Here is a 13,595-nt window from a genome sequence, read left to right as displayed (position 1 = left end):
GTCATAATACTTTAAATAGTATAAACTAGATGGTTTGTATTGTAGACAATTTAGAATATTTAACACATCAGGAAATTATTTCTAGCAATTGCAGTTATTGTATTTTTGTTTTAGGATCCCTTTTAAATTCTCCCTTAAAAATCTTCTAGAGTGGCTATATTTGAATAACAGCACAGAAAGAATTTATGAAATTTACACTTATAAACATTGTTCTAATCATGAAAATAAAATGTGGGCACCAGCATGGGTAAGAAATGAAATGTTCTGGTTAGTTCCCTCTACTGGTTTTTAAAATTCTGTTCTAAAAATGTTGTCTTGCCCTGGCCAGTGTAACTTAGTTGGTTGAGTATCATCTCATGCGCCGAAAAGTCACCAGTTTGATTCCTGGTCAGGGCACATATGTGAAAAGAATGTATCCCTCTCCAGTGTCATAGGCTTTGTGCTCTATGTGCTGGGAGAGAGAGAGAAACATTGATGTGAGAGAGACACATCGATTGGATGCCTCTCACAGGACCCCGAACAGGGCCAGGGATCAAACCTGCAACCCTGGTAGATGCCCTTGACTGGGTATCGAACCCATGACCCTTTGGTCCTTGGGCTGATGCTCTGACTGCTGAACCAAACCAGCCAGGCATAGATGGCCTCTTTTTAAAAAAAAAAAAAATTTTTTTTTCTTTATTGATTTTAGAGAGAAAGGAAGGGAGAGAGAGATACAAACATCGATGAGAGAGAACATCGTTTAGCCGCCTCCTGCACACCCCTCACTGGGGATTGGGCCCACAACCTGGGCATGTGCCCTGACCGAGAATCGAACTGGCGACCTCTTGGTGCATGGGTCGATGCTCAGCCACTGAGCTACACTGGCTGGGCTAGATTGCCTCTTAACCAAAAAACTTAATCCCTGACGAGAGGCAACCGATTGATGTTTTTCTCTTTCCCTCTCCCTTCATCTCTCTCTAAAATCAATAAAAGCATAAAAAATTAATAAAATAAGCACACTAATAAAAAAGTCTAAGCACACTAATTTAAGTAACATCTAATATTTTCCTGACTCTAAAAACAATACATAATCATTTTAGAGATTCTGGAAAACAGAATGGTATAAAGAAAATAAAAAGTCATTCTACAAGATTAACAATTTTCAAATATATACTAACAGCAAAAATTATTCTATCCTAAATATTAATATTTCTTTGAGAGTTGAGAAGATTTTTAATGATCTTGCATTTATTCACCAAAGAAACATTTACTGGGTATGCACTATGTTGGGGAGGAGAGCCCTAAAATACCCACATTCTAGAAACAACAGCCACACGAATAATGGTAATGTCATGTGATAAACACTTTAACTACAGTAGACCTATGCCCTCAATTTACAATCTGTACCCCTTCCCTACATATCATTTCTCAAAGAATAAGCAAATTTATTATTATGTTTTTCCCCCATGAGAACTGAGCAGAATCCAGTCGAGTTTGCAGCACTCATGTGTTATACGTTTAACTCAGAGAAGATGATTTTCAGAAACAGACTAAACATTGCAGGCAAGGAGAAACACTTCAGAATTCTTCATCCATGCCACATGTGATAACTTGGTAGGGATGTGATAGTTATGTCAAGGGCAGATGGTATAACCTCACAGATTTCTTTCCTTATGACTAGGTAGTTCATTGGTCCTCAAATTTTAGTGGGTGGGCATAAGGATTACTGCATTATCTCCCTAAGGTCACAGATACCTACTTTAGGGTTGATTATAAGCTATCCTTTTAACAGTAATGTGCCCAATATGCTGATGTCCACATCAAATTTCCGAGTAAAATGTGATGCGGGTGGATTCCCAGAGGGTACTGTGGAAATCCGAACTCCCTAGGTGGCAGGAGGGGTCTAGGAAGACACAGCTGGAGTTTGAAAGAAGGCGTCCTTCAGAGGAAGAGGAAAAGGCACCTCAGGAGAGAGCAGCACAGCCTACACAAGGACACCACTGGGAAATGAAAATGCGAAGGATGAGCACTTAAGAGTGGGCAGACTGCCCTGGCCGCCTTGGCTGCGGTTAGAACATCAGCCTGTGAACCAATGAATCGCAGGTTCAACCCTGGTCAAGGGCACGTACCTCGGTTGTGATTCATCCCCGACCCTGGTTGGGGTCATGTGGGAGGCAGCCAGTGTATCTTTCACATCGATGTTTCTCTCTTCCTCTCTCTCCCTCCCACTCTATCTGAACAAAAATAGAAAAAAAAAAAGTCCTCGGGTGAGGCTAAAAAAATAAATATACTACTTGAAAAAAAAATAGTGGCCGGGCTTAGCCCTGGCCAGTGTTGCTCAGTGGTTAGAGCATTGGCCTTCAGACCATAGGATCTCGGGTTCAATTCCTGGTCTAGGGCACGTCCCTGGGTTGCAGGTTCAATCCCCGGCCCCAGTTGGGGTGGTGCAGGAGGCATCCAATCGATGTGTCTCTCTCACACTGATGTTTCTCTCTATCTCTCCCCACTCCCTCCCTCCCACTCTCTCTAAAAATCAATCTAAAAAATATCCTTGGGTGAGGATTAAAAAAAATAAATAAACAGAGTGGCCCATCTTAGGGGAAGCCACAAATGACAAGAGCTAAAGAAGAGATAAAGGCAGGTAGACTGGTTTGGGAGCGGACTGTGAAGGGTCTTGTTGCTTGTGCTCAAAGCCACGACTTGAGCTTGTACACACTGAGTCACAGGAGTTTTATGTCACAAAAGAAAAGATCAGATTTGCTTTGAGAGAGGCTGTTGGGTCTGGGGTGGAAGAAAAATGAGGAAAAGAGGTAAGACATCACTTAGAAGAGCATTAGAGCAGAGAAGAGACGATAAAAGCCCCAGGCAGAGACAACGCCTAATGTTGCAGACTTGCCAGGCTGAGGGAGACCCCTTTTTTACAGATGTTATAACTCTTCAGAGCCAAGTTTCCTCCACATAAAATGCAGATAACTATGGAGAGCTGTGATGAGGATAAATGAGAAGAAACATAAAAATATCTAGTAAAGGGTCAAGTACTCAGAAGGTGCTAAAGTGTTAAGTTCATTTTCTTTAACATCAATTATTATTCAATCTCCAAGAGTGAGTTTTACAAATCACTGAATACAAGTTCACTATGACCGATAAAGCAGTTTTATTATTATTTTTTTATTAATTAATTTTTGTTACAGATGTTTCTCCTTTTTCCCCCACTGATTCCCCACACCCCCTCCTTCCCTACCCTGTCCCCAGTTTGTTGTCCATGTCCACTGTTCATGCATACATGCATATAAGTTCTGTGGTTTATCTCTCCCCCACTCCCCCCTCTTCTGGGGATTGTCAGTCTGTACCCCACTTCCACGTCTCTGGGACTACCCCATTCCTCAGACTGTTATGTTCACTATATTCCAGAAATAAATGAGATCATATGAAACTTGTCTGTCTCTGGCTTGTTTCACTTAGGATGATACTTTCCAGGTCCCTCCATGTAGTCTCAAAGGATAAGAGATCTTTCTTTCTTACAGCTGCGTAGTACTCCATTGTGTATATGTACCACAGTGTTTTTATCCATTCGTCTACTGATGGACAACCGGGCTGTTTCCAGATCTTAGCTATTGTAAATAGTGCTGCTACGAACATGGGGGTGCATATATTCTTTCTGATTGGTGTTTCAGGCTTCTTAGGGTATATTCCTAGAAGTGAAATCACTGGGTCAAATGGAAGTTCAATTTTTAATTTTTTGAGGTAACACCATATTGTTTTCCATAGTGGCTGCACCAGTCTGCATGCCCACCAGCAGTGCACTAGAGTCCCCTTTTCTCTACACCCTTGCCAACACTTGTTTGATGATTTGTTGATGGCGGCCATTCTGACAGGTGTGAGGTGATACCTCATTGTTGTTTTAATTTGCATCTCTCTGATGATTAGTGATGATGAACATTTCTTCATATGTTTCTTAGCCATTTGTATGTTCTGTTTGGAGAGGTGTCTATTTAGTTCCTCTGCCCATTTTTTAAATTGGGTTCTTTGTCTTCCTTTTGTGGAGTTGTATGAGCACTCTCTATGTATTGGAAATTAACCCCTTATCTGATATATCATTGGAAATTATGCTCTCCCATACAGTGGGTAGCCTTTCCGTTTTGATGATTGTATCTTTCGCTGTGCAGAAGCTTTTGAGTTTGATGTAGTCCGATGTGTTCATTTTCTCCTTTGTTTCTATTGCCTTAGGTGATGTGTCAGTGAAAATTCTGCTGCGTATGATGTCTGAAATTTTGTTGCCTACAGTTTCTTCTAGGATTTTTATGGATTCATGAGTCACATTTAAGTCTTTTATCCATTTTGAGTTTATTCTCACGTAGGGTGTAAGTTGATGGTCTAGTTTCATTTTTCTGCAAGTAGCTGTCCAATTTTCCCAGCACCATTTATTAAAGAGGCTGTCCTTACTTCACTGTATACTCTTGCCACCTTTGTCAAATATTAATTGAGCATATTGCCTTGGGTCCATTTCTGGGTTCTCTGTTCTGTTCCACTGGTCTATATGCCTGTTCTTGTGCCAGTACCAGGCTGTTTTGATTACAGTGGCTTTGCAGTATAACCTGAAATCTGGTAATGTGATCCCTCCAACTTTGTTCTTCCTTTTCAAGATGGCTGTGGCTATTCGAGGCTTTTTTTGGTTCCATATGAACTTTTGAAGTAATTGTTCTAATTCTGTGAAGTATGCCGTTGGTATTTTGATGGGGATTATGTTGAATCTATAGATTGCTTTGGGTAATATGGTTTATTATTTTTTAAATGTTTTATTTATTGATTTGAGAGAGAGAGAAAAATATCATTTTGTTGTTCCACTTATTGACGCATTCATTAGTTGCTACATTTAAGTGTCTTGACTGGGGTTGAACCAGCAACCTTGTTGTATCAGGACACCGCTCTAACCAACTAAGCTTCCTGCCAGGGCTTATTTATTGTTTCTGCCATTTTTTTTTCAAATCATGTGTAAAATATATTTCACATTGCTCATAAATATTTTCTGAGGTCTGGTGTTCCAAATTGGGTACAGGGAGAAAGGGAAATGAATGATCTTTTTAAACCTCATTTTGACCTACTGCTATTTAATGTAAAATTCAAAACATGGCTTATCTCTAACTTTCATAAACATTACTAGCCCAGATTTCAAAATAAATGCCTCCATTTATTTTGTTTCGAGTTCCATGCCACATCTTTATGTGAAGAATTAAGAGCATGTCACTGGTTATGTGTATAAAACTGAAGACTCAGTATAAGTGAGAGCAAAAGACTTGGTTGTACAAACCACAAATCAAAAAGTTAATTGGCAAAAATGGAGAGAAGAGGGATTTAAGGAATAATTATAAATGATGAAAATAGCACAAGTAATTTGACTCAAGCAATTAGCTAAATGATTCTGTTGTTTGGGATATAGGTTACTGTTATTTGTTTTTGTTTGCTAAACCTCTGTTTCATTAAGCACCGATTTATTTCAGAATATAAAATACTACCTGATTTTTCACACAAGATTAAAAAATACAGTTAAAACTAGAGAGCCTACATAATCATGTACACGGTTAGGTACCCTACTCTTTCTGGCTATCAGAAAGGTCAAAACCAAATTAAAAATAGTAATAATAATAAAATAAAATAAAAACATATAAAGAAAGCATCATTTTATTTTGTCTTTCCCCAAATCTTGATCTTGTCATTTTTCTATTTTATTATAAACATCTGTATCCTACTTTAAGTCTTTTGTGAGAAAGGATATGAACAAATAAAGCTAAAATAGCATATAGATACTGGTATATCTTTGTAATAAACCTCACTCAGTACTGGAATATCTCCATATCTTTTCAGATAAACATTTTAAATTTAAATTCCTCATGTACTAACTTTAATCAACAACTAAAGCTTATAAAATTATTTACAGCTTTTATTTTTTAAAAATTATTCCTGAGATAAAGATATATATTTAGGGTTATTGATAAGTTAATTTATTCAAAGCAAAAAATGGTCAAGTTAGGGCGTAACTGTCAATGCCTGAAAATTTAGCTCAAATGTAGTTGGGATAGTAACACTGTAATATAACTACAATCACTGACCATCTAAGCCCTTCATTCATGCCTGAATTATGGGAAACACATCCCCAAGAGGCTCCCTGGCTCTAGACCCCTCATACACTGAGTAAATGTGCACCCCACTGTCCATCCTAACCTTTTACAGTGGTTCTTAATCTCTGATGGTATAGGTATCCCCTTCGCTAAGATAGAAATCCTATCGCTTCCCCCTTTGCACACAATTTTAGGGAGTTCAGAGAAGAAACTGAGGCTGTCTACTCTCCAAAAATGTCACTTACCAAAACCCCGTTTAATGCTAAATCTCTAACTGTTCCAATCCCTTTTGTGTAGAATCTATATTCTGGCACATAAGGCCCTACATGATCAGGATCTATACTAATGCCTCAGCCATTTCCCTTCCTGTTTAAAACTTAAGACTCCTTGCCCTGGCAGGTTTGGCTCAGCGGTTAGAGCGTCGGCCTGAGGTCCTGAGAGACCCGGGTTTGGTTCCCGCTAAGGGCGCGTACCTCGGTTGAAGTTTGTCCCCGGCCCTGGTCGGTTGTGCAGGTGGCAGCCACTCGATGTGTTCCTTTCACATCGATGTTTCTCTCTCTCTGTTCCTCTCTCCTCCCCCCCACTCTACCTGAACAAAAAATGGAAAAATGTCCTTGGGTGAGAATAAAAAAACAAAACAAACAAAAAAAACCCCTTAAGACTCCTTGCCCTGGCCAGGGTGGATCAGTGGTCAGAGCATCAGCCCATGCTCCAAAGTGTCTTGGGTTCAATTCCCAGTCAAGAGCATGTACCTGGGTTGCAGGTTTGATCCCTGGCCCCAGTCAGGGCACATTTGGGAGGCAGCTAATCGATGTGTCTCTCTCATATCTCTCTCTCTTCCCTCCTCCCCCTCCCTTCTACTCTCTCTGAAAATCAATGAAAAAAATATCCTTAGGTGAGGATTACAATCAATCAATCAATCAATCAATCAATCAATAAAAACACAAAAAACTCAGTGCTCCAGCAAAGCTCTGAAAATCAATGAAAAAAATATCCTTAGGTGAGGATTACAATAAATAAATAAATAAATAAATAAATAAATAAATAAATAAATAAATAAAACAAACACAAAAAACTCAGGGCTCCAGCAAAGCACTGCATACATACAATGGAGCAGAGATGTAATAGCTAATAACTGCCCTCTTTCCCTGAGCTCTGAGATGCAGAACTGGGTCTGCTCACTGCTTTATCTCAATGACTAGAGCTATATTTGGCACTAGTCTGACAATAAATATTTGGTGAATAAATAATTATCTAATTCAATAATATTTATTAAAGTTATATAATAGTACAAACTCTAGACTCATCTTTTTGCCACAGGGATGGAGCAAACAATGACCTTAAATTAAATGTAGGAAGAAAAAGTTGATTAGCAAGTCACTAAAAGACAATGTTTACAGTATAGTCTATTTTCACTTCAAGTCTTCCTTTTGGAATCTAAATACTATTAACAGTAGAAGAACTAGATGTCATCTATAGTCAGCACGGCCTGCAGGTCCACACCAGTAGACCTAATACTTTGTATTTCTACTTAAAGGAGGCAAGAAGGGGTGAGAGGACTGAGTTACAATTGGTATTTTTATGCCCCAATCAGTGCTCAATCTTGGTGACATGGTTATTTACTGACTGCTCTCGCCAAGGCCTAGCACATTCTATGAGGCAAATAATCAACAGGCAACGGTACATCTAGGCAAGTGGAACTGGGAGGAAAAAGAAAGTAACAATCAGGAAAAGAATTACCAAAACGAGGACAAAGAATTCACAGTAGGGGAAACTGAAAACTAAACAAAATGCAACAAAGTCAGTAGTATCTAATCTATAAGACAATAAAGGAAAGATACTATTGAAATCACCATCATTTCTATTTCTAATCATCTGAGATATTTTGGTTCAGCATAAAGACAGTATCCACATTTGCATCTTTGGGTTACAATGAAGAAAAAAGTTGATAAGTATTTCAAAGAGAGATTTCTTTTTTCTTAGCAAGAGCATAAAAATGGTGACCTACCTGACCCCTCATCACAGACATCTGACTTTCAAACATGGCTTTGTTAAATCTTTTGTCAACCTAGCACAGGAAGGAAAAAACACCATTATAATTCCAAAAATCAAGATCTTTGAAATGAATATTTGAAAACAAATGAACTCCTTCAACTTAGCACATAAGGTCATTAGAAAGCTTTCCTAATCGATAAAATGACATGAAAGAGTATTTTTACCTGAGGCATTTTATACACCCCTAGAATGATAAGAATAGTTAATTTATACTCCAACTTGTTCTAGAAAAGATTTTAAATGACACTCCAGCCAATGACTTTATGCTGTTTCGAGAGAAGCAAATTTTAACAGGTCACCAAATATTTGTTGTAATTTTTAGAGTCATTATGTAAATATTCAACTTTTGAAGAAAACAACTTCTCAGATTTTAAGTTTCACTTCCAAGAATACTCATAGTAAGTGTAACGTCATAAATTTATACTCTTGTAGAGTAAAACTGCTAATACCTTTCTGTTATGTCAAGTTCTACCACAAGAAGTGATACCAAAAGCAGTAAATTACAAATTAGCTCTATTGAGAAAATCTCTTTTAAGATTTCATTTTCTGTAATAATTAAAACTAAAATTTACTTACCTTAAAAAGTTCATATATATCTTCACATAAATCCTGCACAAAGTTCATGTCAGAAATATATGGTAGAATCAAGTTTCTTATTTCTTCAGAAAAAGGAACTTTTGCTTGAGGAAGCCAAGCCCAGTGAAATGGATCTAACAGAAAAAAGTATTCTAATCAGTGGGGGAAGAGATATATTTTTTTTGACCCACATTTACCCCGGTTCTTTTCCTACAATTCCCAGGTTCTCAAAAAACAGATAGGAGAAAGAAGTTAACAGAGAACAATTATCCTTTGCTTTCTAAAGTATTCAGATTCCAATTTTGGATGTTTGATTCAGAAGACAAAACACAATAAGGTTTTACCTGAACTAGTTAGGTTTCTGAGTTTTTAAGAGTGTAAGAGTTTTGATAATAAGTCTATTTCAAACAGCCTTATATAAAAACATATATTTGAATCTCTGGTTCCTAAATTTGGAAATTAAGAGACAGCTATAATCTGTTCACAGCCCCAGATCAAAAACACCTTGGCTGAGGTCTCCCTGTTCTCCCAGCCACACACACACACACACACACACACACACACACACTCTTCTAAAATTTTAAATCATCAGTAGTGTAAAAAGGTGAGCAGTCTTAACGGATAAAAGAACCATCACTCTGGGCTAACTGTACTTCTCTCCCAAGAGGGCCTTTATCTACACAGTGCCAGGACTAGAAATATGTATAAAGTAGTAGAATCTTCTAGAAAGAATGCATACATATTCAGTTTCCTGTACAAAAGTATATGGCTTATAACAACATATCATAGAACTACTATGGGTACATCAAATGAAAACCTTCAGCCTTAATGGCTCCTACCATTTAGAAAGCACTGAGGAAGAAATCTGCCTTTAGTCATTCCTTCTTACTTTATCTTTTTGTACACTATGGAAGTACACGGTCCATTCCAAAGAAAGCTTTTCCACTGGCTCCCATCTCCCTGAAGTTATATCCAATGTCCTTTTTATCTTTCCCCGATCAATTACATAAAATAAAAGCCTTTATTAAAGTGCCTGGCTCTACTTCCAATCCCTACCCCTCAATTTTACTGTCACTCTCTCCCCTAAGACAACCAGCCATCGCTTAAGAGTCTCCCCAAAGGCCCATTTACAGTTCTCATCTACTTAAGGTCTTTGTATCATGTAGCACTGTTTTCTATCATCTCCTTCTCCTCTCCTACATTGCTTTGGAGATACCACTCTCAAAGTTTACCTTCTCAAAGTCTTTTAAGCCACTACTATAGTATGCTGGCTTTTCTTCTTCAATGTCACCACTCCCCTAGATTATATCCTTACTCCTTTTTCTCATTTGTTTACTAAACATTCATGAAACACTGAGTACTTATGTACTCCGAATTACCCTAGTGACAGTATTTGTTCACCACATTTCCCTGGGTGATAGCAAACACCACCATGGATTCCACTATCAAGGTGACAGTTTAAAAGCTATATCCTCAATACCATTTCCTCTTTCAAGTTCAAGACCCTCAATCTCCAAATGTGTGTTTGGTAAAATTTCCCAGATGTATTGTAGGCAACTTAAACTTAACACTTTTTTTTTTTTAATCCTCACCCGAGGACATTTTTTCTCTACCGCAGGCCGACGCTTTAACCACTGAGCCAAACTGGCCAGGGCCCGAGGACATTTTTTCATGTTTTGTTCAGATAGAGTGGGAGGAAGAGAGAAAAAGAGAGAGAGAGAGAGAGAAACATCGATGTGAAAGGGACATATCGAGTGGCTGCTACCCGCACGACCCAACCAGGGCCAGAGACAAACCGCAACCGAGGTACATGCCCTTAGCAGGAACCGAACCTGGGTCTCTCTGGACCTCAGGCCGACGCTCTAACCGCTGAGCCAAACAGGCCAGGGCTAAACTTAACACTTTTTAAAGTGCAATTTACATACAGATCATTAGAGGAAAAAGAAATGAAACAAAGGCATCTCAAGTCAGTTCCATAAAGATAGAAAAGGAAAAAGAATAACTGGAATTTATGGTGAATAGAAATATATAAGATGGCAATAAAAGTTCAAATACACCAGTAGTTTATTGAAACAAACTATAATATAGAGTTAAGCGTATGTATTAAAAGATTCTCAGGCTAGGTTTAAAAAAATCCAGCTAAGTAATATTTATAAGTCATATACTTAAAACAAAATGATGGAAGTTAAAAAAAAAAGTATAGAATACCAGGTAAATGCTAATAGAAAGAAATAAGGTGTACCGATGTTACAACAGACAAAAAAAAAAAAAAAAAGAAAGAAAACACTGAGAGAAATAAAGTGGGATGTTCCTTACTGGAACAAGCCACCAGTAAGATAAAATGCTGGGCTTTTAAGAATGTAAAATACAAAGCAAAAAATATATGGAAATGTAAGCAATCGATAAAGTCACAATCATAGTGAACTTGAACATTCTCTCAAAAATCAACAGATCAAATAGTCAAAAAAATGAGTCAACAATATGATTTGACTAATAAGCTTTAATTAGAAGACAGATAAAGAACTTTGCACTCAAATACATTCTTTTCAAATACAGCCCTTCGAATTGGCCATATATCAGATTACATAGGAATTACTCACAAACATCAAAAGCAGATTTCACACAGCCACATCCATAGATCACAAAGCAAGAAAACTTAAAAATAACAAATGACAGTTTTTAAAGAAAATCAGCTGATCTAGAAATTTTACAATCAAACAAAACACTTCTAAATGACTCCTGTCAAAAAGAAAATCTGAAAGTATGAATCTATAAAGCAGAATAAAAGAGCAGCATGTCCAATCTATGGCTTAGCCAAAATGATACCTAGAAAAAAACATATAGGAAAGCCATATAGGATGAATACAGAAGAAAATGATAATGTGGAAAACACAAATTATCAATGAAAAAGAAAAAGCAAGTAAATAAAACTGAAAATCTGATAAATAAAAAAGGCAAATTAGCTGAAAAACATACAAATGTAAAGAGGCCAATGTTTTATAATAGACAAATCTTTGGTTAACTCTAATAAAGAAAAAAATAAGAAACTAATGAACTAATGAACTGTAGAAATTTAAAAGTGGCACAGTCATAGATACAGAGATTACTTTTAAAATTTATTACACATATTTTAAATATATATTTAAAAAACTAGTACTATGAGCTCCCATATTCTGAATAACCTAATTCAATTATTCTAAAAATTTAACAAAACTGGTTTCATCTATCCCTGTTTTCTCTCCCCAAATACTTTAAGGCAAATCCGGTCAACATTTCACCCCTAAATGCTTAATATACATAGAGAAAATGTTCTTATTTATAGGAGAATTCTATTAACAAGTTTATATCCATAAATCTACAACCCAAGATATGGACAATTTTTAAGCAAAATGAAAATGTCTAAAACTGCCAGCTTAAAACACAGCAACCAGACCTTTAAGACATAAAAACCAAACCAGTAGAGACACTGGTAAGGCGGTTAAAGTGCCATTCACTAAAAAAAATAAGGGGGGGGAGCGGTTAAGACTTAAATTGTTTTATCAGTGAATATTACCCAAAACATTAAAATTAAGCTCTACCAAAATATTAAATGGATAATTCCCATGCTTTATATATATATTTGAAATTGGAAAGCTATCAAACTTAATTTACAATGCCAATACAAGCCAAAAAATCAAAATCAGGCACAGTTATCCAAAGATAAGTGAGCATACATGGCGAGACACGTATAGTGCACATCTTTGCAGAGAGTGCCTGAAACAGAGCCCTAAACGAATGATATTTCACCCAGTTTTTCTTCTGCTAGTTTAATGACCATAAATTTTGTTCTCTTCCTTTTCTGGAAAAGGGGTAACTATAGAACCTATAGAAGGTTCTAAATACTTACATGTTCTCCACTCATCAGGATGTTTAAAAGGAAATGCTAGACCATTATCGATTGCAGCTACTTTAATAAGTAATTCTTTATCATCAATCCATTTTGTTTCCTAAAAAGGAGAAAAATGGTCTGTTGATTAAAAAAGTATAAAAATATTTTTAACGGATAAAGTATTTATAGAAGTTATTGAGGCTTAAAGACATTTTATCTGAAGCCTATAAAAATGGAAAATAAGTTCCCAGAAAGTACATATTCACCACTGAAGGGCAGAGACCATCTTAAAAATCAGTAAGAATTTCAAATCACTAATTTGTTGTTGTTGTTAATCCTCACCCAAGGATATTTTTTCCACTGATTTTTAGATAGAGTGGAAGGGAGGGAGGGAGGGAGGGAGGAAGAGGAAGAGAGAGAGAGAGAGAGAGAGAGAGAGAGAGAGAAACATCAATGTGAGAGAGACACATCAATTGGTTGCCTCCTGCATGACCCTAAACAGGGCTAAGGGTCAAACCTGCAACCCAAGAACGAGTCCTTGACCAGGAATTGAACCTGAGACCTTTTGGTCCAGGAGCCGATGCTCTAACCGCTGACCCAAACTGGCCAAGGTTCAGATCACTACTTTTCAAAAATTTGATATTACAAATTTATATAGTAATGGTTTCTTTCTTTCCTTTTTGGGGAAGAGAGCTTGAAATTATTAAAAATTAAAGTATTATTCTGGATAATTTATTGCTAGATGCATTGCTTAAATGTATGAAAGTTAGAAAACATAGACATTTTTAACAACTCAATAAGTTACCTTATTAAAAATCTAGTCTTTTCTAGGGTACGACAGAAATAATTCGTTTCGAATACAAAATGTTTCTAAATAAAACTTCCCAAAGACCATGGCTAAGTATAACAAGGTCCAGTAGAAGGAACCTCAAGAAACTCTTGATTTCATAATTCCTAACTTCTACATTCTTCTATAGCAGAAACAAAGACCTCAGAAGCAA

General features: G+C 36.9%; 1 protein-coding gene across 1 annotated transcript in view; it reads right to left on the bottom strand.

Annotated features, from left to right (window-relative positions):
• Positions 1-13,595, bottom strand: part of PI4K2B (phosphatidylinositol 4-kinase type 2 beta) — a 36,401-nt gene that overhangs the window by 2,889 nt on the left and 19,917 nt on the right. Inside the window, exons 7-9 of the mRNA XM_036242441.1 lie at positions 12,613-12,712; positions 8,727-8,860; positions 8,104-8,163 (exon numbers count right to left, since the gene is read on the bottom strand). Coding sequence (XP_036098334.1) covers positions 8,104-8,163; positions 8,727-8,860; positions 12,613-12,712 — 294 coding nt within the window. The remainder of the gene's footprint in view (positions 1-8,103; positions 8,164-8,726; positions 8,861-12,612; positions 12,713-13,595) is intronic.

The sequence above is a fragment of the Molossus molossus genome, unplaced genomic scaffold, assembly GCF_014108415.1.
Source record: "Molossus molossus isolate mMolMol1 unplaced genomic scaffold, mMolMol1.p scaffold_m16_p_1, whole genome shotgun sequence".
Taxonomy (NCBI): domain Eukaryota; kingdom Metazoa; phylum Chordata; class Mammalia; order Chiroptera; family Molossidae; genus Molossus; species Molossus molossus.
The sequence above is the reverse complement of the archived record's forward strand: the minus strand, read 5'-3'. Positions and strand labels throughout refer to the sequence as shown.